General features: G+C 39.8%; 1 protein-coding gene across 11 annotated transcripts in view; it reads left to right on the top strand.

Annotated features, from left to right (window-relative positions):
• FREM1 (FRAS1 related extracellular matrix 1) overlaps positions 1 to 24797 on the top strand; it is a 152016-nt gene that overhangs the window by 24966 nt on the left and 102253 nt on the right. For all 11 annotated transcript variants that reach the window (XR_009223456.1, XM_058565808.1, XM_058565807.1 and 8 more), the window contains 4 exons: positions 5105 to 5199; positions 7990 to 8291; positions 9181 to 9377; positions 22478 to 22801. Coding sequence is in view for 10 of the 11 variants with exons in the window: in XM_058565808.1 (XP_058421791.1) it covers positions 5105 to 5199; positions 7990 to 8291; positions 9181 to 9377; positions 22478 to 22801 (918 nt within the window). In the remaining variant the exon portion in view is untranslated. The remainder of the gene's footprint in view (positions 1 to 5104; positions 5200 to 7989; positions 8292 to 9180; positions 9378 to 22477; positions 22802 to 24797) is intronic.

The following is a 24797-nucleotide window of genomic DNA, read 5'->3' as shown; positions in this document are numbered from 1 at the left end:
CTTTGGATTACAACCTTGAAATCAACAGGATTTACCCTTATTTATGCTAACACCTTTGGAGGAAGACAGGTTCAAACTAATACAGATGTATGTGTTTTTTGTTAATAAAACACCAAATCAACAAGTCTTTCCAATTTGTCCTATTTTTTTTTTTTTGGTGAGGAAGATTGGCCCTCAGCTAACATCTGTGCCCATCTTCCTCTATTTTGTATGTGGGACGCCTGCCACAGCATGGCTTGATAAGCAGTGCGTAGGTCCACACCCGGGATCTGAACCCGCGAACCCCAGGCTGCCAAAGCGGAGTGTGCGAACTTCACCACCACACCACCAGATTGGCCCCTATCCTCTTTTACTGAAGAGACCTTTTGTAAATCTTACTAGCTGCTTGATCTTAGAGAGTAGGTAATTACTCAGGGGAAGGCAGAATGTAAGAGAACTACACACTTCTCATTTTAGGCACCTCACCACTCTATGAGAGAGAAGAGAGAGAGAACAAAACAGGGACAGCCTTCCAAGGGTTGGAGTAGGTAGTCCCTTGTGTGGTGTGATATGGTCAGTCTTTATGGGATTATTCCTGCCCCAAATTATCTCACCTATTGCTAGTTAGTGTGCCTTTGGATAAGATATCAGAATTTCAAGATTTTTAGGACACATTTATGACTGCAGAATAGCAAAAGTAAAACATGAAGACATTTTCGTCTGTTAACATCACTTGGACATTCTCTTGAGTAAGGGGAGAGACATGGAAAAGGGATGTGAAGATGCTTTACGTAAATATTCACTGCTCTTCAAAAATGTCTGCATAAAACGTTTTTCCTTTCATCAAAACCTTGGAGACCTTATCATTTAAAGGTATCCTATGATCGATCCTTTTGTAGGGTGAAGAGTTACCCTCTAAATCATTGAGTTTTAAAGTCTGTATCATCATCTATTGTATTTACTTGAAGTAGGCGTATATCTCCATACACAATGGAAAATGGCTTCTGGTTTTATTACTTGTTCCTGCTGTGGGTTAACTTTCCTCCCAATGCGAACAATTTTGAGAATATTCAACACTGGAAACTGCTGCTGCTTCTGGAAAAATACACCATTCCCATTTGTTGAACTGTGAACATTAATCTTCTTTTCCTTTTGGCTAAAGAAACATATTCCACGAGGTTATTCAAAAGCGGTACTAGATGTTGTGGAGACGGACTAAAGAGACTTAGATAGATGCTAGTTCAAACTGAAATCTCTGGACTTTCCATTTACCACACTTAAAGCTATAGTCTAATTCCGGAACACATCAGAATTCTATGGCGGGCTCTCACTCTGGGAGTATTCCTGATGTGCTAGTAACCAAATATCTTCCCCCAGTTTCCCATGAGATTTTCTTTTGTCAGTCAAAGAGCTTAAGATGGGCATCTAAAAGATGTTAGTATACAGTAATGGCCCCAGGTCCTAAGGCATTGTATTCTCGAGTGTTGGGTAATTGCAACATCTTCCCACTTTCTCCCAACATAACTTACACTCTGAAAATGTGTTTGATTGGCACCTATCAGTCAAGGAACAGGGAGAGACCTGGGATAGCTCATACCTGGAGCCCAGATGCGATGAGTAGGTGACGTGAATAAGCTCAGCTGCAGGCAACAGAGAGCCAACTACAGGGACTGGGGTCAAAAGTAAACCCTTAGGGTTTTGGGGAGCAGCAACATAGGACCCTAATCCTAGAGGACTGGGGTCCCTGATAAAGCAGGGACCCAGGGCTGTACAGATATATGTGGGTGTCTTATAAAGACTGATGAACTGATAATTTGGTATCCCTTCCAATCTCTCTATCTCTCTATCTATCTCTCTATCTCTCTATCTATCTATCTATCTATCTATCTATCTATCTATCTTTTTTTTTTTGTGAGGAAGATTAGCCCTGAGCTAACATCTGATGCCAATCCTCCTCTTTTTGCTGAGGAAGATCGGCCCTGGGCTAACATCTGTGCGCATCTTCCTCTACTTTATATGGGATGCCGCCACAGCATGGTTTGACAAGCGGTGCGTCAGTGCATGCCCAGGATCTGAACCTGCGAACCCCAGGCCACCCAAGTGGAGCACGCCACTTAACTGCTATGCCACCAGGTCGGCCCCCACAACCAATATATTTTTAAAAAATTGTTCAACATTTATTTAGAAATGAGGCTGAATATTTTATGGGGGAAGAAGAAGAGAAGAAAAATTCCTCCTGGTAGTATACTGGAGCAACCTATGGTCCAGCTGTAATTTAGCTCTGGCCCCAAGCATGCATACCCCACTGAGCAAAACAAAAGCCTGTTATTCACCAGATTCTTCTTCCCTAGAAAGAAATTTGGGGAGGATGTGCTATTACTTAAGCCATCCCCTGAGGGGTAGCCTCTCTCCATCCCAAACAGCCTATGACTTCTGAACATATATAGCACTTTTTCAGAGAGTAATGGAGTTGTCTCTATTATATATTTTCAGTGATGTTTCATGGTCCTCACCATTTGGCTCGCTCTGAGGCACTGGAGAGCAATAACGAATCTAAGTAACTAAAACTAGGTAAAGAACTTATTTGATCACAAAGATCAAGGGTTGGAATAGATCTCCAAGTCACTGGCTTCTCAAATTTTCTCTGATTTTAAGGCAAAAATCCAATTTTTAAATGTTTAACGCTGTAACAAGGTACAGGCTCTACATCATGAACTCCATAGTGACAGTGTGTGAATACCTCAAGAGTATTTCTTAGAACTCTTTCTCTGCTTTTAAGGCAAAAATCCAGATAGAAAGACAATATGGAACAGAAACAACAACATGCCTGGCTGAGTAAGGAAAGTCTGGACTGGTAGGGAAGGGAGTGGGGCTCTGAATATCTCCACTGGTCCCCTAGAGTGCTACTGTTCATAAAAAAAACGAGTCCTGAATGTTCACTGTATGTATTTCCAGAGGCAAATCTGACATCTCAAATGGATTTATATCACCTAAAGAAGATATGTGATTTATATCTTCTAAAATTTATTCTGTGGAAAAGGAGTCCATTAAAATGTAGAGTTTCATCACTTTTTTGTCAAATATGAGAAATTTTTATCATGAAGAAATCTCTATTTCCGGAAAACTTTGTTTCTCAAACTGCCAGGTGACCTTCCTATTTTTTTATTACGATAATTTCAACAAAACTGAAATACCCAAGTAAAGTCTGCTTTTCGGGGCAAGTGCACTTCTTTTTAATCCAGGCAGATTCAGCCCTCCCCAGGGATTTCTTTCTTATGGAATTTTTGAAATTAAGCATAACCAAGCACACACACACACATACACACACACACACACACACACACACACACACAAAGCCTAAACATTATACTTTAATAGAGCTTACTAGTAAGTTGAAAGCAAGGCTTATGTGAACCCATTTCTAGCGAGACAGCTGTATTAATGACATCCTGCTGTGTAATGAACAGTTTGATTTGATTTGCACAGAAAATGTTTTGTTTAACATCTGTTCAATTAGTGTTTTCATTTCATTACTGAAGTTTGTCTTAGGACCAACAGGTTCATTTTCCTATCGAGTATTTGGAAAGGGATTTCACTTGGTGCGCACCAGTACCTCCTGTTTAGATAACCCTCTTGCTATAGTCAATTAGATAAGGTTGATGGCAATATGTTTTCCTCATGTTGTAGGACAAGGCTTCCTCACACACAGCCCTTCTCACACCTGTCCCAAAGCAAGAAATTTTCTGGGTGGAAAAGCACCCCAGTTTAGCACTGATCTTGCTCTTTTGAGCAGGAAATACAGTGGTAAGAAAATATCTCTAGTTTGAACCAGTTTACTGTCATTAAAGTGAGTAATGAGTTAGGAATGTGTGACAATTTAATTATAAATTGTAATTGAAAAGCAGTTGAAGTGGAAAAAAACAAAGCTAGACAGTAATTAGAAAAGGATTTAGCTCTCCTTTGTTTTAGTTAGTAAATTTATGGGCAATTATGGTTGTCGCCTTTTATAAAAGGAAAGCATATTACGAAACATAAAACAGATGTTTCTTTCAACAAAACAGATTGTCTCTTTATTACCATGAGTATTTGTCAATGATATGGGAAGGTCTTCCTTTTATCTCCTTCCTTGTTGTCAATTAAAAAGAGGAACCAATGATGTCTGTGGGAAAAGAAGATCATTTGTATTAGTGAGAGAGTCTTCTCAGAGAGAATTACGCTGTCTGTGAACATTTGAGGCTGTACAGACTAAACACCAGGAACTCAACAGTGACGATGTGTGAATACCTCAAGGGTATTGCTTAGAACTCTACCAAGTTAGATTGGGCAGAATGAGGATCATAGTGCAGTTGGAAGAGAAAATTCCTCTTTTAAAAACTAGGGTTCACAAAATATAACAGTTAGCAATTTCCTTAATAGTTCTGAATGAGGTGATATGATTGATTATAATTTTATTTGAGTAGAGGAAATTGCCTTCAGATTGCTATTTGTCTCATCAACCATTTCTGCTATTATGCAACTAATAAAAGCAGTCTTTCACAAGTCTATGAGAAATGACTGTGAGTCATGTTTGGCTCTGAGCAACCACAATTGTGTCCATAGTCAGTGGCTTCATTTTTGAACATAAAAACACTATTTGGAAAAGAAAGAAATAAAAGGAGGAGAAAAAATATATACAGAACTAATTCAGTGTGCTTATGTGTGGGGTAATGCAGGCCTTTTCATGCATACACACAGGTAGACCTCTCTAACTCAGTTGCTATGAATCCCTGAAGGGTGTGGGTAAATAACATTTTGAAAAATGGAACCATATTTTAAAGGCACTATAGACTGTAAAAAGATAATTATGTAGAGAAATAATCACTCCTTAATATATCTGCTGATCTGCTTGGATTTTCATGATTTAGATATTCTCAAAATAAGACACAGCTGTATAAGCAAGATGGTGAGTGAGCATGGGGGTGGATAGAGGTGGTGATGGTTAAAACACACACACACACACAGACATGCACACGCACACACAACACTAACCGACCATAATTTCTCCAGGTGGTACTTAGCTGCTGGAAAAATGAAATCTTGTACCAATTTTCTCACGGATATTTATCCATTTCTTCATGTGAACTAGGTCTTTGACTGCCATTTCCTTCCCAATGAAGTAAAGTATGTTCACAATGGTTGCCCAATTCTCAATGAAGACACAGTGAAGCTTAGACTTTACAGGTAAGCAGCACAGGAGCATTGCTCATCTTTGCCAGGTAATCCTTTTGTGTACTTCTTAGGGATTTTTCTGTGGCTAGGTATCATCATGACCGGAGTTACCGGATTTCAAAGAAGAAAGTAAGAAACTGGAGATCTGAGTGGGTGAGGCAAGAATTATAGTCAACTTTCAATTATCTTTATTTGTATCATCTTCCTGGGGGATTTTCTGTGGCAAATGATTAGCCCTATCCTCTTTCCCTGTACAGTCCTTTTACAGGTATCTCTGGTGATCCAGGCCCCCACTTATGATGGGAAAAGGAAATTACAAACTACAAATGCTTAATGAGAATTAGGAGGAAAATACATTCCAAAATTCAATGCAATTCTTCTTTTTGATTATCAGCTGCTTAGATATAAGAAGTGCAATATCTTCTGTTTTTAAACATATTAAATAATAAAAATGTTTGAAAAACCAATTATAAAGTTAAACATAGAGTGGCCATATGACCTAGCAGTTCCACACCTAAGTGTATACACAAGAGAAATAAAAACCTGTGTTTACACAAAAACTTGTACACAAGTGTTTATTGCAGCATTATTCATAATAGCCAAAAAGTGGAAACAATCCAACTGATGAATGTATAAACAAAATGTGGTATATCCATACAATGGAATGTTATTCAGCCGTAAAAATGAATGAAGTACTGTTACATGCTACAACATGGATGAACCTTGAAACCATCATGCTAAGTGAAAGAAGCCAGACCTAAAAGATCATGTATTGTATGATATTATTTATATGAGATACCCGGAAAGGCAAATCCATACAGACAGAAAGTATATAGTGGTTGTCTGGGGCTGGGGGAGGGTTAATGGGGAGTACTGCTATGGTTATGGATTTCTTTTGGGGATGATGAAAATGTTCTGGAATTAAAGAGTCACGATGGTTTCACAACCGTGTGAATATACTAAAAACCACTGAGTTGTATGCTTTAAAATGGTGAATTTTATGGAATGTAAATTGTATCTCAATAAAAAGTTAATTTAAAAATTAAGCTCATGGTGTGGATATTTCTCACTTCACAGAAACAACTGAGAATTCAGTGTGGGTGGAATAGGCCTTTAGATAGTTTTTTACTTGGTTTTTATTGCTTTTATGAATATTTGGCTAAAATACGTCAGTGTGAATTTACCTTAAGTACCAGACTAATACAAAAGAGTTTTGTAGAAGACATTAGAAGAGAGAATCATTCTATAAACGCTTATGATCACCTACGATAGGTCAGGCCCTGTGCTGGGCACAGGAAACACAAGGATGAGGATACATGGACTCTTGGTGCTCATTGGCTTGATGCAAAAGACGGGTAGATAATTGTGATGCTGAATGACAAGTGCCAAAAGAGAGGCAGGAACAAAATTCTGTGCTTAGAAAATGAGATGGCGCCCAAAGATTCCTTAGGAACCTATGCCATCAGCATATAGGGCTATTTGATCTTTCTAAGACTTTAAAGTTGAAAAAACAAACTAACTTCAAAGAGCTTGCTTGGAAGGACTGGAAAAGCTGATGAATTCTGGCTGCTCCCATTTCTTCCTTGAGTTTCTAAGAGCCAGAGAATGTGGATGAGCATGTATGAAGGGCAAAGTTAGAGGAGCTGTCATTCTTCTTTGTCTTGAGGACATTTAAAATAGAATATTCAGAGGAGTTGGAAGCAGAAAATCAGGGAGCACATTTATTCCTCTCTTACCTCTTCTTCAGCCCCTTTGGCAAGCTAATTGACCACTCTATGCCTGTTTCCTCATCTGTAAAATGGGATTAACAATGCCTACCCTAGGTTCTTATGAAGATTGAATGAAATGCTCTTTGCAAAGAGTTTAGCTTATGCCTAGATCATAATAAAAGCTCATCAATTAGGAGCTGCATTATTTTTTTTTAAAGAAATGTACCTTTATTTATTTATTTTTGGTGAGGAAGATTGTTCCTGAACTAACATCTGTTGCCAATCTTCCCCTTTTTGCTTGAGGAAGATTGGCTCTGAGCTAACATCTGTGCCAATCTTCCTCCAGTTTTTTGTATGTGGGTCACCACCACATCATGGCTTGAGGAGTGGTGTAGGTCCACACCCAGGATCTGAACCTGCAAATCCTGGGCTGCCAAAGCAGAACACGCCAAACTTAACCACTGTGCCACTGGGCCAGCCCCAGGACGTGCATTATTGATGCACACCCATCACTCATTAATTTCCTCCCTTCAAAAAAGACTGACAACCCACCTCTATTATTCTATGCAAATATCTTGAGGGCATAGTTGCTAAGATAATGGAGGAAATGGAAGTAACAATCGCCACAATGAGCCGGGCACCCAAACTAGACTGTAAGTGGCACTCATGTAGTGGCATTTCTGAAGGGCAAAAAGGCCTTGATGCTTCAGAAACTCTTCACCCCTTCACTCCTGAATTAAAAGTCAATCCATAAATTATACAAGCTTGATAGTCTTAAATTACATATGTGCTGGAAGTGACACTCTGAGCTCATAGCAGTCATTAAATATCAGTATCGATGATGGATTTGAGAGATGGTGTTGAAAGAAAGGTCATTGGAGAGGGAAGTGGCAGAAAAAGGAGTTGACATCAAGGTAAGGAGAAGAAGAGAAAAGAACAGAGAGGTTGGGAGTAGAGTATAAAACAAAATCCAAATTCTACCTAATATACAAATTTTGTGAAGGCCAATCTCTAAGCTTTAAGACAAGTAAGTACACGGGTATCAGAAGTACCTGAGCACCATAAATATTACTTTTGCTCTGTTTCTCCACAGATTTACTGAGACAGACACCTTCATGGAAACCTTTATCCTGCGGGTCTATCTCCAGGAACCAGACTGTAACATCATCCGCATGAGTAACAATGTGCTGGAGGTGTCTGAATTCTATGGCCTGTCCCGAGCCATTGATAAGAACCTGCTCAGCTTTCATTATGATAGGACGGCTAGCCTGGAATGCACAGTCAGGCTGGACCCTGTGGGAACTCGGCTGCCAGCCCACGGCCAGATGGTTCTGGTGGAGCCTCGGCCAGGAGAACCTCGTGGAGATCAGCCACACAGTTTTCTCCCTGAGTCTCGTATGATGTGTTTTAATAATTATCTGGATGTTACTAAACTGACAAAAATATCTGTAAATGGTCATCTTCCACTATGACAAAGAGTTAATATATTTTGTAGCTGGTTGAAAAATGTAGGTTAGTGGTTGAGATTATGGACTTTGTTATTGGAAAGGCCTGGGTTTGAAAATTGCCTCTCAGTTTATTTCCTGCATGGTTTTAGGCAAGTTACTTAACCTGTCTAAGCCTTTGTGAAATGGGCAAGGATAGTGGCTGCTCCACAGGGTTGTTTAAGGATAGGAGTAAATGACACACACATGCACAAAGTGCTTCACGCAGTGTCTGGCTCATAGCAAGTGCTCAATAATTGTCAGCTGTTATTATTAATAGTAGCAATGGCAGTGGTGGTAAAAGTAGTTGGTGTATTTATTAAGTATTATTAGATTATAAACAGGTTTGAGGTAGAGCTGGTGGGTAGTAGCCATGGTTTAAATCAGGGAGTGTTGATGGATAATGTTCCTTCTGTTATTCGTTTAATCAACGTATTCTGGGCACCTTCTATATGCATAATAGTGTTCTCGGCGCTATGGGAAGACCAAGAAATATAGGGGATAATCATAGTCGTAATAATACCTTGAATTTGGACAGCAATTTATAGCTAAAGACACACTTGCACATTAGTCATCTTATTTAGACCTGATGAGACAACTGGTCAACTGTTCTTTTCAGTAAAGGAAATTACAGGCTTTCAGAATAATGACAACTCACTCACTGAGTGATTGGAGGGTACACATGAGTATTCTTGGGACAGTGAGAGGGAATAAGTATCCATGGGAGGGCGGATTGGTTTTTAAATTTCACAATCCTTAATGTTCAAGTGACTATCTTAATTCAACGCTGTACATTCTAGAACTGGGAATAGAACTGAAGTGTCCAGGTAGAAGCTGTACCCTGGGACTGAAGAAAATAGGAAGTCTCAAAGTGAGCTGTGAGGAGTTCCTGCTGATGGGGCTTCGATATCAACATATGGACCCCCCTTCTCCCAACATTGATTATATCTCCATCCAACTGGACCTCACAGATAGCAGGAGTAGGATCGTATACAAGGTAGAGTTTGGGGTTATGTGTCTGTCCCCAGCTGATCCGCAGCAAGAGGGCCAGTTGCATGGGGGTGCTCATTCTGGCTCCCGTGCCAGGAGAGTTCTTGTGCTATTGTGGGTGGAACAGCCTAGTGACTCATTGGAACTACAGGCTTGTTTGTTCTGCCAGTAAGTGCTTAAAACAGTAGCTTGTATATATAATATCAGTATATAATTTCCCTTCTCTGACTATCTTCTGACTCTACCATCACCAAGGCAACTTAAGACTGGGGCCAGTTACTTGCTAATCTTCTTTCCCCTTTCCCTTTAATATTCCTCATCTTGTCTTTTGATCTGTTCCACCTTCTTTTTGATGCTTCATTTTTCCCTTCTTTATTAGAACCTTTTTTCACCTGTTACAGGAATCAGAGGGTCCACACACCCACTCTGCAAGCCCACTTTTATGATTATAGTAGACTAAATCATTTCACTCTTCCAGCCTTTGAGATGGAGGACTGGGTCTTCAAGGAGGAAGGCCTTCAAAGGCCTCCTCCATCTTCCAACCTCTTTTAAATTCTCCTGCCCTTTCCTCCTCTTGATCTCTTCATATTGAAGTGATGACAGAAAGAGGAATCAATTTATATGAAATATTTAACATGCCACTCTTCTGATACATGTACTCTATAATTTGTTTATTTGGGTAGCTGGGGCAAATGTGTACCTGCTGAAACAGCTCAGATTTTGTGCTGATAAAAGATGATCCAAGATTACATTTGTGAAAGACCTCCATCATTCACAACCTGACTTCTCACTAGAATTTCTCCTATGAGACCCAAATACTCCAAGGAATTGATGAGACAAGGAATGGTAAGGAAATGATAAAACATGATCATAGAATTTTAGAATTGAGATTTGGAAAAATTTTGAGGTAGTCTCATCAAATTGCCCAGGTAAGTCTCTTGGAGAGCTTCTAAAGGATAGTTTTGAGTCTAACAGAAGAGTATGACTGAAGTCATACTGAAGAGCATGAACGCTGGGCCCAGATTGCCTAGGTTGAAATGTCTGCTTAACTAGGTGTGTGACTTTGGACTTGCCTTATTTTTTAAATCTTAAAATAAGGATAATAGTACCTACTTCTTAGAGTAATTGAGAAGATTAAATGAGATAATACTTACAAAGCATTTGGCACGAAGCTTGGAATATAGTAAGCACTACACATATTTTGCTGGTTAAAAAAGCCACCCAGTAAGAAACCGATCATCAGCTAGGTTTGGAAATAACTGGTTTAGCCCAAGTCCTTTATTTTATGGTGGTGGCCAGAAAAATTGCATACCTTGTTCATACGTACTACATGGCTGTTTTTTTTTTTTCACTTTTTAAAAAAAAATTTTTTGTTTATTGCAGTAACATTGGTTTATAACATTGTATAAATTTCAGTTGTACATCATTATACTTCTATTTCTGCATAGATTACATCATGTTCACCACCCAAATACTAGTTACAACCCATCACCACACACATATGCCGAATTATGCCTTTCGCCCTCCTCCCTCCCCCCTTCCCCTCTGGTAACCACCAATCCAATCTCTGTCTCTATGTGTTTGTTTGTTATTATCTACTAATTAATGAGTGAGATCATACAGTATTTGACCTTCTCCCTCTGACTTATTTCACTTTGCATAATACCCTCAATGTCCATCCATGTTGTCACAAATGGCTGGATTTCATCGTTTCTTATGGCTGAGTAGTATTCCATTGTGTATATATACCACATCTTCCTTATCCATTTGTCCCTTGATGGGCACTTAGGTTGCTTCCAAGTCTTGGCTATTGTGAATAACGCTGCAATGAACACAGGGGTGCATGTATCTTTACGCATTGGTGTTTTCAAGTTCTTTGGGTAAATACCCAGCAGTGGAATAGCTGGATCATATGGTAGTTCTATCCTTAATTTTTGAGGAATCTCCATACTGTTTTCCATAGCGGCCACACCAGTTTGCGCTCCCGCCAGCAGTGTATGAGAGTTCCCTTCTCTCCACCTCCTCTCGAACACTTGTTGTCTCCTGTCTTGTTAATTATGGTCATTCTGACGGGCGTGAAGTGATATCTCATTGTAGTTTTGATTTGCATTTCCCTGATAGTTAACAATGTTGAACATCTTTTCACGTGCCTGTTGGCCATCTGTATATCTTCTTTGGAGAAATGCCTGTTCAGGTCTTTTGCCCATTTTTTAATTGGGTTGTTAGTTTTTTTTTGTTGGTGAGATGCATGAGTTCTTTATATATTTTGGAGATTAACCCCTTATCAGATGTATGGTTTGCAAATATCTTCTCCCAATTGTTAGGTTGTCTTTTCATTTTGTTGATGGTTTCCTTTGCTGTGCAGAAGCTTTTTAGTTTGATGTAGTCCCATTTGTTTATTTTTTCTATTGTTTTTCTTGCCCAGTCAGATATGGTGCTTGAAAATATGTTGCTAAGACCGATGTTGAAGAGCGTACTGCCTGTGTTTTCGTCTAGAAGTTTCATAGTTTGAGGTCTTACGTTCAAGTCTTTAATCCACTTTGAGCTAATTTTTGTGTAAGGTGTAAGGTAAGGGTCTACTGTCATTTTTTTGCCTGTGACTGTCCAGTTTTCCCAACACCATTTGTTGAAGAGACTTTCTTTTCTCCATTGTATGTTCTTGGCTCCTTTGTCAAAGATTAGCTGTCCATAGATGTGTGGGTTTATTTCTGGGCTTTCGATTCTATTCCATTGATCTGTGTGTCTGTTTTTGTGCCAGTACCATGCTGTTTTGGTTACTATAGCTTTGTAGTATATTTTGAAATCAGGGAGTGTGATACCTCCAGCTTTGTTCTTTTTTCTCAGGATTCCTTTAGCTATTTGGAGTCTTTTATTGTTCCATGTAAATTTTAGGATTCTTTGTTCTATTTCTGTGAAAAATGTTGTTGGAACTTTGATAGGAATTGCATTGAATCTATAGATTGCTTTAGGAAGTATGGACATCTTAACTATGTTAATTCTTCCAATCCAAGAGCATGGAATATCTTTCCATTTCTTTGTGTCTTCTTCAATTTCTTTCAGCAATGTTTTATAGTTTTCGGTGTACAGATCTTTCACTTCTTTGGTTAAGTTTATTCTTAGGTATTTTATTCTTTTTGTTGCAATTCTACATGGGATTGTACTCTTAATTTCTCTTTCTGCTACTTTGTTGTTAGTGTATAGAAATGCAACTGATTTTTGTATGTTGATTTTGTATCCTGCAACTTTACCATATTTGCTTATTACTTCTAAAACTTTTTTGGTGGATTCTTTAGGGTTTTCTATGTATAAAATCACGTCATCTGCAAATAGTGAGAGTTTCACTTCTTCCTTTCCAGTTTGGATCCCTTTTATTTCTTTTTCTTGCCTGATTGCTCTGGCTAGGACTTCCAGTACTATGTTAAATAGGAGTGGTGACAGTGGGCATCCTTATCTGGTTCCTGTTCTTAGAGGGATAGGTTTCAGTTTTTCACCATTGAGGATGATGTTAGCTGTGGGTTTCTCATATATAGCCTTTATTATGTTGTTGTACTTTCCTTCTATATCCATTTTATTCAGAGTTTTTATCGTAAATGGATGCTGTATCTTGTCAAATGCTTTCTCTGCATCTATTGAGATGATCATGTGATTTTTATTCTTCATTTTATTAATGTGGTGTATTATGTTGATTGATTTCCAAATGTTGAGTCATCCCTGCATACCTAGAATAAATCCCACTTGATCATGGTGTATAATTTTTTTAATGTATTGTTGTATGCGATTTGTTAGTATTTTGTTGAGGATTTTTGCATCGATGTTCCTCAGTGATATTGGCCTGTAATTTTCTTTTTTTGTGTTGTCCTTGTCAGGTTTTGGTATCAGGGTAATGTCAGCTTTGTAGAATGAGTTAGGGAGCTTCCTCCCCTCCTCAATTTTTTGGAAGAATTTCAGAAGGACAGGTATCAAGTCTTCTTTGAATGTTTGGTAGAATTCATGAGGGAAGCCGTCTGGTCCTGGACTTTCATTTTTGGGGAGGTTTTTGATTAGTGTTTTGATCTCCTTACTGGTGATTGGTCTATTCAAATTCTCTACTTCTTCTTGATCCAGTTTTGGAAGATTGTATGATTCTAAGAATTTATCCATTTCTTCCAGATGGTCAAATTTGTTGGCATATAGCTTTTCATAGTATTCTCTTATAATCTTTTGTATTTCTGAGGTGTCTCTTGTAATTTCTCCTCTTTCATTTCTGGTTTTACTTATTTGAGCCTTTTCTCTTTTTTTCTTGGTGAGTCTAGCTAAAGGTCTGTCAATTTCGTTTATCTTTTCAAAGAACCAGCTCTTGGTTTTATTAATTTTTTCTATTGTTTTTTTAGTCTCTATTTCATTTATTTCTGCTCTTTTATTATTTCCCTTCTTCTACTGATTTTGGGCTTTGTTTGTCCTTCTTTTCCCAGTTCCTTTAGGTGTATTGTTAGATTGTTTATCTGAGATTTTTCTTGTTTGTTGAGATAGGCCTGTATTGCTATAAACTTCCCTCTTAGAACTGCTTTTGCTGTATCCCATAAATTCTGGCATGTTGTATTTTCATTTTCATTTGTCTCCAGGTTTTTTTTTTGTGTGTGTGTGAGGAAGATCAGCTCTGAGCTAACATCTGTGCTAATCTTCATCTTTTTGCTGAGGAAGACCGGCTCTGAGCTAACATCTGTTGCCAATCCTCCTCCTTTTTTTTTCCCCCAAAGCCCCAGTAGATAGTTGTATGTCATAGTTGCACGTCCTTCTAGTTGCTGTATGTGGGACGTGGCCTCAGCATGGCCGGAGAAGTGGTGCGTCGGTGCACGCCTGGGATCCGAACCCGGGCCGCCAGTAGCGGAGCACGTGCACTTAACCACTAAGCCATGGGGCCGGCCCTTTCTCCAGGTATTTTTTGATTTCTCCTTTGATTTCTTCGTTGACCCAATCGATGTTCAGTAACATTTTGTTTAATCTCCATATATTTGTGGCTTTTCTGATTTTCTTCCTATAGTTGATTTCTAGTTTCATACGATTGTTGTCAGAAAAGATACTTGGTATTATTTCAATCTTCTTAAATTTATGTTGACTTGTTTTGTATCCTAATATGTGATTAATCCTGGAGAATGTTCCATGTGCATTTGAAAAGAACATGTATTCTTTGGTTTTTGGATGGAATGCTCTGTATATATCTCCTAGGTCCATCTGTTCTAGTGTGTCATATAAGGCCAATGTTTCCTTATTGATCTTCTGTTTGGATGATCTATCCATTGGTGTAAGTGGGATGTTAAAGTCCCCTACTATTATTGTGTTACTGTCTATTTCTCTTTTTATGTCTATTAATAATTGCTTTATATATTTAGGTGCTCCTACGTTGGATGCATAGATATTTACAAGTGTTATATCCTCTTGTTGGATTGTTTCTTTGATCGTTATGTAATGCCTTTCTTTGTCTCTTTTTACAGTTTTTGTTTTAAAGTCTATTTTGTCTGATATGAGTATGGCTATCCCAGCTTTCTTTTCATTGCCATTTGCGTGGAGTATCTTTTTCCATCCCTTCACTTTCAGTTTGTGAGTGTCTTTAGGTCTGAAGTGTGTCTCTTGTATGCAGCATATATATGGGTCTTGTTTTTTTATCCAATCAGCCACCCTATGCCTTTTAATTGGGGCATTTAGTCCATTGATGTTTAAAGTAGCTATTGATAAGTAATGTACTTACTGCCATTTTTTAACTTTTTTTTTCTCAGTGATTTAGTGGTCCTCTATACAGAATTGATGGTCTCTTTAGTTGGACCTCTGTCTGAAAGCTCTACTCTTTAACTCCCTTCCTCCCTCATTTTATGTTTTTGATATCATATCTAACCTCTTTTTTGTGCAATTGTATCCATTACCCTCTTATCGTGGAAATAGATAATTTTTCCTATTTGTGGTCATCTCTTTTCCCCTTAAATCAGTCCCTTTAACATTTCTTGTAGCACTGGTTTCTTGGTGACAAACTCCTTTAATTTTTGCTTGTCTGGGAAACTTTTTATCTCTCCTTCCATTTTATATGATAACCTTGCCAGGTAGAGTATTCTTGGCTGTAAGCTTTTTCCTTTTAGCACTTTAAATATATCATGCCACTCTCTTCTAGCCTGTAAGGTTTCTGCTGAGAAGTCAGCTGATAGCCTTATGAGGTTTCCTTTGTATGTAACTTGTCTTTCTCTTGTGGCTTTTAGGATTCTCTCTTTATCTTTTATTCTGGACATTTTGATTATGATGTGTCTTGGTGTGGGCCTCTTTGGGTTTATCTTGTTTGGGGCTCTCTGTGCTTTCTGTACCTGGATGTCTGTTTCCTTCCTTAGGTTTGGGAAGTTTTCATCTATTATTTCTTCAAATAGATTCTCTGCTCCTTTGTCTCACTCTTCTCCTTCCGGTATACCTATAACATGGATGTTAGTGCGCTTGATGTTGTCCCAGTGGTCCCTTAGACTGTCTTCACTCTTTTTAATTCTTTTTTCTTTTACCTGTTCCACTTGGGTAATTTCTTCTAGTCTTTCATCCAGCTCACAGATCCGTTCTTCTGTATCCTCTACTCTGCTTTTGAGTCCCTCTAATGAATTTTTCATTTCTAGTATTGTATTCTTCATTTCTGATTGGTTCTTTTTTATATCTTCCATTTCTTTGTTGACATTCTCACTGAGTTCATCTATTCTTCTCCCCACATCAGTGAGCATCCTTAACACTCTTTGTTTGAACTCTCTGTTGGATAGGTTGCTCATTTCTGTTTCACTTAGTTTCTTTTCTGGGGTTTTGTCCTGTTCCCTTACTTGGAATGTATTCCTTTGCCTTCTCATTTTGCCTCTTTCCCTGTGATTGTGTCTGTGTATTAGGTAGATCAGCTACGTCTCCTGCTCTTGGATAGGTGACCTTATATAAGTGATGCCTTAGGAGGTCTGCAGTGTGCGTCCCTCAGTTCTCAATGTTCCAGGGGTGACCCCTATGTGGGCTACGTGTGTCTTTCTGTTGTGGCATGTTTGCTCTCCCTGTAGGCACCCAGGGAGGCTGAGTTATGCTCCTGACGAGCTGTTGTAATGCTCAGTAGTTGTTGTGGGTCCTTCACTCTCTTTGTCGGGTGTGGCAAGCTCCAGCATAGTTGGCTGCAAGTTCTAATGGCACATTTGTGTTGCAGTATATCTTTCAAGTGAGTAGGCCCCCAGCGTGGCAGGTTGTTAGGCTCAGGGGCTTACAATTGCTATAAGCCTCCAGCCTTTAGGTCTCTTGTCAGTTCTCTGAGGATTGCAGCTGGGTGGGGCTGGCCTCAGACACGGGAGCACCCAATTGTTTCAGGCTTTGGAAGGTGGGGCAAACCCCCTATGTGGGTCTTTGAGAAGCACAAGTCTTCTGCAGCTGTCAAGCCCCACCGCCCACAGGTCCACACACACAGTCAACACAGTCCTGCCCCGTGTGTGCGCCCCAACCTCCTGAAGCAGACCCAGTCTCTCCACGGCGGGAGCCCCACACACTCCACCACTGCCCCACACTCTCCACCCGCTCCTTGTGCACACCCTGCCCCATCGAAGTGGGCTCAGTCGCCAGGCTGCAGAGAATCCAGTCACCAATCTATGCGGGCCCACAAGTTGCCTGAGGGCTTGTTGTTGAGTGGGGCCAGTCTCTAGGGTGGGCTGCCTGCCCTGGCTGAGCTGGATTAAATCAGTGCTCTAGTGGGTGGGGCAGACCCTGGGCTAGCAGGCCCCAGGGAGAACTCCAGTGGTGTCTGTGTCAGCATGCCCACACCAGGCCACAACAACGGCCAACACCAATGTCCCAGTCCCTGGAGAGGTCTCACCTCTCACTGAGATGCACTCAGAGCCTATCAGGTGAGTCTCTTTTCCCCAAAGCACTGTGCACATTTCTTTCTGGTGATTTTAGGTTGCTTTCTGAAACAGGTGAGTTTGCGTATGGGTCCTGTAAGAGCCAGTTTTAATTTCTTTGTGAAGCAGCTTTTCTGGGGGTACTCCCCAATGTTTTAGTAGCAGGCAAAGTCAGATATTATGCCACTTGTCTCAATTGTGCTTGGTCCACAAAAAGCCCACTGTAGGGGTGCTCCCGGCTCAGGGCCCCACTCCTCCAGGGAGGGTGCAGACCTCGGGCTGCTCCCGGGCGGCTATGAAGCTGGCGGCTTGTGAAGGCAGCCTTTTTCCTCTCCAGAAGGGAGTCTCTGCCTCTTCCACCTCAATTAGGATTGTCTTTTGTTGCGGGAGTTCCTCTTATCCAGTTTTCAGTTCTCTCTCAGGGTTAATTTTTTCCACGAGTAGTTGTAAATTGGCTGTGTCCGTGGGAGGAGGTGAGTTCAGAGTGTGCTTATCCCGCCATCTTGACTTCTCTATCTACATGACTGTTTTATGACAGAGCCAAGACTAACCTCTAGGTCTCCTAACTACTAGTAGATGTCTTCTGTTTGTTTTGACACAAAACTCCTTTCATTTTTAATGATTGCTTATCTCCATGAAAAAAAAATTAGACTCATTTTTCTTCCTGACTGATTTTTTTTTCTTTTTCCTCTCTATATTGAGTTAGGCTTTATTTGTTTATATTCTTAGATCAGTTTGATTGGGAGTTTATCTCTTTAATGACCTTTTTGTTTTGTTAATTAACCTATTCCATAGTCAATTTGGCATGTTATAAACAGATTTTTTTATGAATACAAAAGTAATATGCTCATGGCAGAGAATATTTTTAAAAAACACAGAAAGCAAAATAAGAAGAAAACAAAGTTAGCTGCATTTCTACCATTTTTACACACACACACACACACAGTGGGGAGACATGCACACCAGAATTGGTTTTGTTTTATGGAATTAGTTTTATACTATATTTGAAGTTCTGAATCTTGTTCTTTTATTATTTCTATGCTTGTACAGTCCATCTTCATCAAGCAAATAAATGACTGTTTACCCATAATTTCTTCTAGGTGTTTAAAGGTTTTCTTGTTTACAGTTGCCTTTTTAATCCACCTGAAATAAATTTTATCATATTGTAAAACACAGGAACTGTTATTTCCAAATAGCCAAAATTTTCAACACAATTTGTTGAGAAATTTACCTGTTTCCCGTTGATTTTCAATGATTCTTCTACTGTATAGAAAGATATTATGTATACTGTTTCAAGGCCTGCTCTTTTGTTCCTTAGATTTGCCTACTTATTCCTGTGCCAGTACCGTATTATTCTAAACATAAAAGATCTGTAATACACTTTAATATTTTACAGGCAAGTTCTTCCTCATCACTCCTCTTCCAAATTTTCTTGTTCCTTCTCACCTATTCTTAGTTCCAGATAAATAACTGAATCATCTGTGTTAGTTAAAAATAAAAATCCCCTAAGTATTTTTATCAGGGTTGGACTAAAACTATAAATTATTTTGGAAATTACTGGAATACTAGAACATTGACCATATTGAGTCTTCTCATCCAGAAACGAGGTATCTCCCTTCATCCAGGCAAACGTTCTTTGATATGTTTCTGTCAAGTTTGCAGTTTTCTTCATGTAAGTTGAGCACACTTATTAAGTCCAGTTCTAGGCAGTTCGTTTTTATGAAATCATTGTGAATAGACTCTTTTCCTTCCATTGTATCTTCTCATTGGTTACTGATGATAAATAGGAAAGCTATTTTTTGGTATAATTTTCTTTTATATGGCTTCTTTCTTGAATTCAATTATTCTAAAAATTTTTCAATTCTTTTGGCTTTTAAAGACTATAATTATATCTTTCACTAATGATAATTTTGTTCTTTCTTTTTCAGTAATTATTCTTTTTATTTTTGCTTTATTCCCCATTGGTTTGGCCAGAATAATATTAAATATAATGATGCTTATAAGAATCCTTGTCTTGTATATTTTATCAATATCAACTGCCCATACTGTCCTTTCTAATGCTTCTTGCCTTGAATTCATCTTTCTTTGAAATTATAGTCACTTCTGCTTTTTTCCTTACATGAAAACTTTGGATCATCCTGTTACTTTTAATCTTTTATATGATTTTATTTTTTTTTTTTGAGGAAGATTGGCCCTGAGCTAATATCTGTTACCAATCTTCCTCTTTTTTTTTTTTTTCCTTTTTCCTCCCTATAGTCCCCAGTACATAATTATATATCCTAGTTCTAGGTCCTTCTAATTCTTCTATGTTGGACGCCAGCTCAGCTTGGCTTGATGAACGGTGATTAGGTCCAAGCCCAGGATCCAAACCGGTGAAACCCAGGCTGCAAAGCAGAACGCACGAACCTAACTGCTGCACCACCGGGCCAGCCCCTGATTTTATTTTAAATGCCTGTCTTATAAGGCAGATGTAATTGGATATTTAATTTTAGAATATTTGTCTTTAACAAGGGAATATAAGCAATATTTTTGTAATGGATATGTGTGGTTTTTTTCTATCATCTTGTTTTATGCTTTCTTGCAAATTAAAAAAATTTGTCTTGCAATACAGGTTATACTTTCTTTGCCTTTTTTTTTTTTGCTTATTTGAAAGTCCTTCATCCCTCTGTATGTTTTACTAGGATTTAGTTCTAAATTTAACAAAATTCTTTAACTTTTTTTTTTTTTTTTGTGAGGAGATCAGCCCTGAGCTAACATCCGCCAATTCTCCTCTTTTTTTTGCTGAGGAAGACGGCCCTGGGCTAACATCTGTGCCTATCTTCCTCCACTTTATATGGGACGCCGCCACAGCATGGCTTACCAAGCAGTGCGTCGGTGCACGCCCGGGATCCGAACCAGCAAACCCCGGGCCGCCGCAGCGGAGCGCGCGCACTTAACTGCTTGCGCCACCGGGCCGGCCCCTTTAACTTATATTTTTAATATTTAAATCAAGAAGTGAAATAGAGTCCCTTGGCTCCTTCCTTTATATGTTGAGGATTGATCCTGTTCGTCCTTTCTCCTGGAAATTGCCCACCGCCCAGGCTTTGTTTACGTAATCTGCAATTTCAGTTCTAGCATATGATTGTTATACCTTATTATTTCTTACATCAGCTAACTTTTATTTCGAGTAAGCTCTTTTGACATTTGTGTCCATTTTGTTAACATGTTAAAAAAACATTTATTTAGGCTTAACTCCAGGCTTAATTGGTCTTATTGTTCAGCATCTTGAGTTTTCCAATTACGAATTTTCAATTAATTTCTTTTACTGGCATGTGAAGAATAGATACGTACTCTAAACCCTGGCATGTCTCAGCACATTGTTCATTTGTCTTCATAAACCATGCAGTGGGAGAGGGGAGGGATTGGTTGTCGTCTTCTCTGTTTCCCTCTTGCGCTTCTCTCTTCTTCTGAGCTTTGCTGGCTAGTTTCTGAACTTCCAGTCAGGGGGTGGGTGGTTTGTGGGGAGTGTTGGAGAGAGAGGTCTTATTTGATCGGGTACTGGTTGAATATGACTTCATGCTCTCTGAGTCTGGCGGATGTTTCAAGCTGCTTCTTTGTCTTGCGGGTAATTTCATGGTTCCCCTGGAGATCCCGCATCACAGAGGCCTCTCACCCATAGATCTCTCGTGTTGGGACGTTGTGTTTCTATCCGGAGTGGTCACTTGAAATGCCTCCCACAGCTCCTAGTATATGGTTTCCACCTCTAGCTTCTTGCTGCTGGGATTGTTTGGCTTTTCACAGATGTACCCTAAAGGTTGAGGTCCAGGATGATCCCAGACCAACACTCTGTCCCACTTGGCCCATATCTGGGAGCACTCCTATGTTCCTTCCTGCCACAAACAGGGACTAGAGGCTGATCCCAGCACAGCTACCATGACTCTTCTGCCTCTGGCCAATTAGCTTCCTTGGGTGTGAGCCCTGCATCAGCCCTCTGTGTGCTCCACTTGGAAAAGACACGTTTTAAGGCTGGTCTCAGGGAAACTTCTCTCCCAATACCTGAGACGAGGGGTGTAGCATTGCCCCACCTTTCCTCTTTATAGGGTGTGTCGTGTTGGAGGTCAAGAAAGTGACTCAACACCACCCCGCACTCTCTCCAAGTAAATCTCTGACCTCTCTCAACCTTTTTATATTCTTATAGTGGGCAAGAGTATTCTAGAGTCTGGAACTGGTTCCAGACAATTTACTTTGTAAATTCTTCCTACAGTATTTGTCTCACATTCACTTTGAAATCTGATATGTCTTTTATTGGAACTTCAGTTGAGACTGAGCCAAGAAGAATCCTATTTTTAACATTCTGTTATATATAGATTACAACTCCTAGTCCAATATCCAGTGTTCAGCAATATTGAACTAATGTGACTTGGATCATTAAGCTGGTTCTCTTGACAATGGGATACATCAAATCCTATGATAACCAGCATCTCCTGCTATGAGGTTCTTCCTGCCCACAGCACTTTTCGAGACCAGACCCCATGGTGTAGTTTCATGGTTTCTCTGGAGATCCCCATCACGGGAGCCTCTTCTCTGTAGCTCTTTCACTTGAGGAAAGAGCCTGAGTGGTCACTCGTAATTTCAATTACCTACTCGTCACTTGGAGACCCAGGATCTTAACTAACTAGACAACTGGGAAACCATTCTTCCATTGCATGAGTTCCAAGTTATAAAGACATTCTCCTTAATCCTGCCCTTGCCTCCTTTAAAACCACAAGAAGGAGTGGGCAGGGTGGCCAGAGGAGGTGAGTGGTGTGTGCCAGACACTGCTAAGTGCTTTACTTTGGCTATCTCATTTAATCCTCAACACTTGGAGGTCTAGTATTTCCATTTTACAGATGAAGTAAAATAAGATTTAGGAGTTAAATAACTTGTCTACAGTCACACAAATCATAAGTGCTGGAGATAGAATCAAAAGCACAGTTCCTTCTGATGCCAAAATTGGTGCCCCTTCTCAACCCTGGCTACATATTAGAGTCACCAGAGAGCTTTAAAAATACCAGTTTTCTGGTCCTCTCCTTGGAATAATTAAATTAGAACCTCCGAGGTGGAGCTTGGGCAACAGTATGTGTCAAAAACTCTCCAAATGATTCTAATGTGCAGCCAGGTTTCAGATCACTGCTGGATACACCCTCTAGGCCGTGGCTTACTATTAACTCTGCATGTTATAGCTTCATTCATATTGTTTTCTTCTTTATATTTTCTTTCTCCTTCAAAGTCAGAGAGTGCGTGGTTGCCCATCTACATCAGAGCTGGCATTCCTAATCAGATTCCAAGAGCTGCATTCATGGCCATGTTTATTCTGGAAGTGGATCAGTTCATCCTGACCTCTTTGACGACCTCGGTTCTGGACTGTGAAGAGGATGAGACCCCCAAGCCCTTGCTGGTGTTCAACATTACGAAAGCCCCGCTCCAGGGCTATGTGACTCACCTGTGGGATCACACCAGACCAGTCTCTTCATTCACCTGGAAAGATCTAAGTGACATGCAGATTGCCTATCAGCCACCAAACAGCAGCCATTCTGAGAGGAGACATTATGAGGTAAGAAGAAAGAGAGACAAAGCTTCTAGTCTATTCTGTATTCAGTTATTTAAGAGGCCACTTCCCCTAGCTTTCAAGTTAGTTGGTACATTCATTGCCTCAGGAGAGAATCAGTCACTGTAAATCAGGATGCAAACTACAGTGCCTAGGGGAGCCAGGCAGGTGATGCCAATGAGCAAACCTGCTCTGAGGGAGACCGTGAGGAACTGAAGAGCTGGCGCCATAGAAAGCAGCCGTTAACTCAGCTCCCAGCTGATTGTTGGCATGTGGAATACAGACCCACCCAGTGTCGCTATAGCTCTCGTTTGTCAAGAGGAGTTGGAAATCTATACTTCTTTCGTGAAAATATTTCAATTTTTAAATATAGAAAACATACTAAAAATTTTAAAACATATTGTGCCAACTACAAAATATATCTGAGGGCCACACTTGGCCCAGGGTTCACCAGTTTGAGAACTCTGGTGCCCTCGACAGCCTCCCTGCATTACATAGACCACTGGAGTTAGAGATGACTTTCTTTACCCTTCTTTCCTTAATAAATTCTTTTATTCTTTTTCGTTTGGGAGGCTTTTTTACTGGGATCCTTAATTTTAATTAGTAACATTGATTCAGGATAAGAGATTCCATAATCTCATTGGATGACTAATTTCACTATCAAACACTTTCCACCAGGAAAGTCCTTTTTCTATCGAATTGAAATCGCTTCTGCTGCAGTTTTAGCCTCTTTCTTCTTGTTTTGTATTTGATGGGAGTGGAGAACAGCTGGTTACAGACTTGCACATAATAACCCTTCACAAAGTTACAGACCTACCAGCAAGCTGATTCAAATAGGATGGAAAATTTAAATGAGCAGATTGATACAGACTTGATTTCAGGTTTATTAAGGAAAATGAGTATCCCTGGGGTTACCAAATTGTCCTACATCCAATTTAGGCCATTTCAGCATTTAGCCTCAAGGGCAGACAAAAGACTTCAGACAATAAATGCAATGCTTTGCCCTTTGCTTTTATTTTCCTCGTGTCATAATAGTAAGTGGCAGCTGTTTTTTTCTTTCCTGCCCTCGCCTCTCATTCCTTCCGTATTATGAAGTAATTTCTCATTAGATGTCTGGTTTTACCTCGAGTTCACAAAAAAGGCACGGCGGGTCTGCTGCTTCCTATGTGTATTTTCTGGCATCGTATAATGTAATCTTAAGGCAGAACCTGTCCAAATGTGTGATATATTTGTTAGAAGGTAACTCTCAGTTTTCTCAGTGGAGATTATGCGCTTTTCAGATTATGTGGGCTGGAAGCCCTGGGCCTCTACAGAACTTTCTTCATTCAGCCACTTGGGGTGGGACTGCTGAGAGCAGAGCAACGGCGGTGCTCCTAAAGCTGGCTGACCCTTCCCTGGGCTGTAGCACTAAGGCGATCCGTTCTTTCGGGCATGAAAATTCACACTCATTTTATTAGGTACGACATTTATTTGAGAAGAAAGTTCTTTAGTGAGAGCATAACATACAACTTTGTATGGCTCAACCTAATAAATATGTACATTACACCCCCGAAAAGACCTCCCCTGCCTCAGTATAGTTACATTTTTGGTCTGTTCCTTTGGCCACCTTGAATCTCTTTCTTTTGTTGTGTAGTATTTGCTGATATGTTGTTGTCTGATAATTTCTCTTATCCTCTCAAATGGAGCACACATTCTTCAAAAGTAGGCAGTGTGCCTTCCATGTCTGTGTTATAGCTCAGCCTTCTCTCAGCGCCTGGTGCAATACATACACAGCGCATCATAAGGTTCAAAACTTACCTTATAGCCCCACTTATTAGTTATGATTTTCATGGGAGCAAATAAAATCTGGATATTTAAAAATATGGCTAGTGGGATAGATGCCTCTAGATCAGGGTCTCTTAATAGCAGCACCATTGGTGTTTTGGACTGGATAATTCCTTGTTGTGGGGGCTGTCCTGTGTGTGGTAGGATGTTAGCAGCATCCCTGGCCTCTATCTACTAG

The sequence above is a fragment of the Diceros bicornis genome, chromosome 22 (assembly GCF_020826845.1).
Source record: "Diceros bicornis minor isolate mBicDic1 chromosome 22, mDicBic1.mat.cur, whole genome shotgun sequence".
Taxonomy (NCBI): Eukaryota; Metazoa; Chordata; class Mammalia; order Perissodactyla; family Rhinocerotidae; genus Diceros; species Diceros bicornis.
The sequence above is the reverse complement of the archived record's forward strand: the minus strand, read 5'-3'. Positions and strand labels throughout refer to the sequence as shown.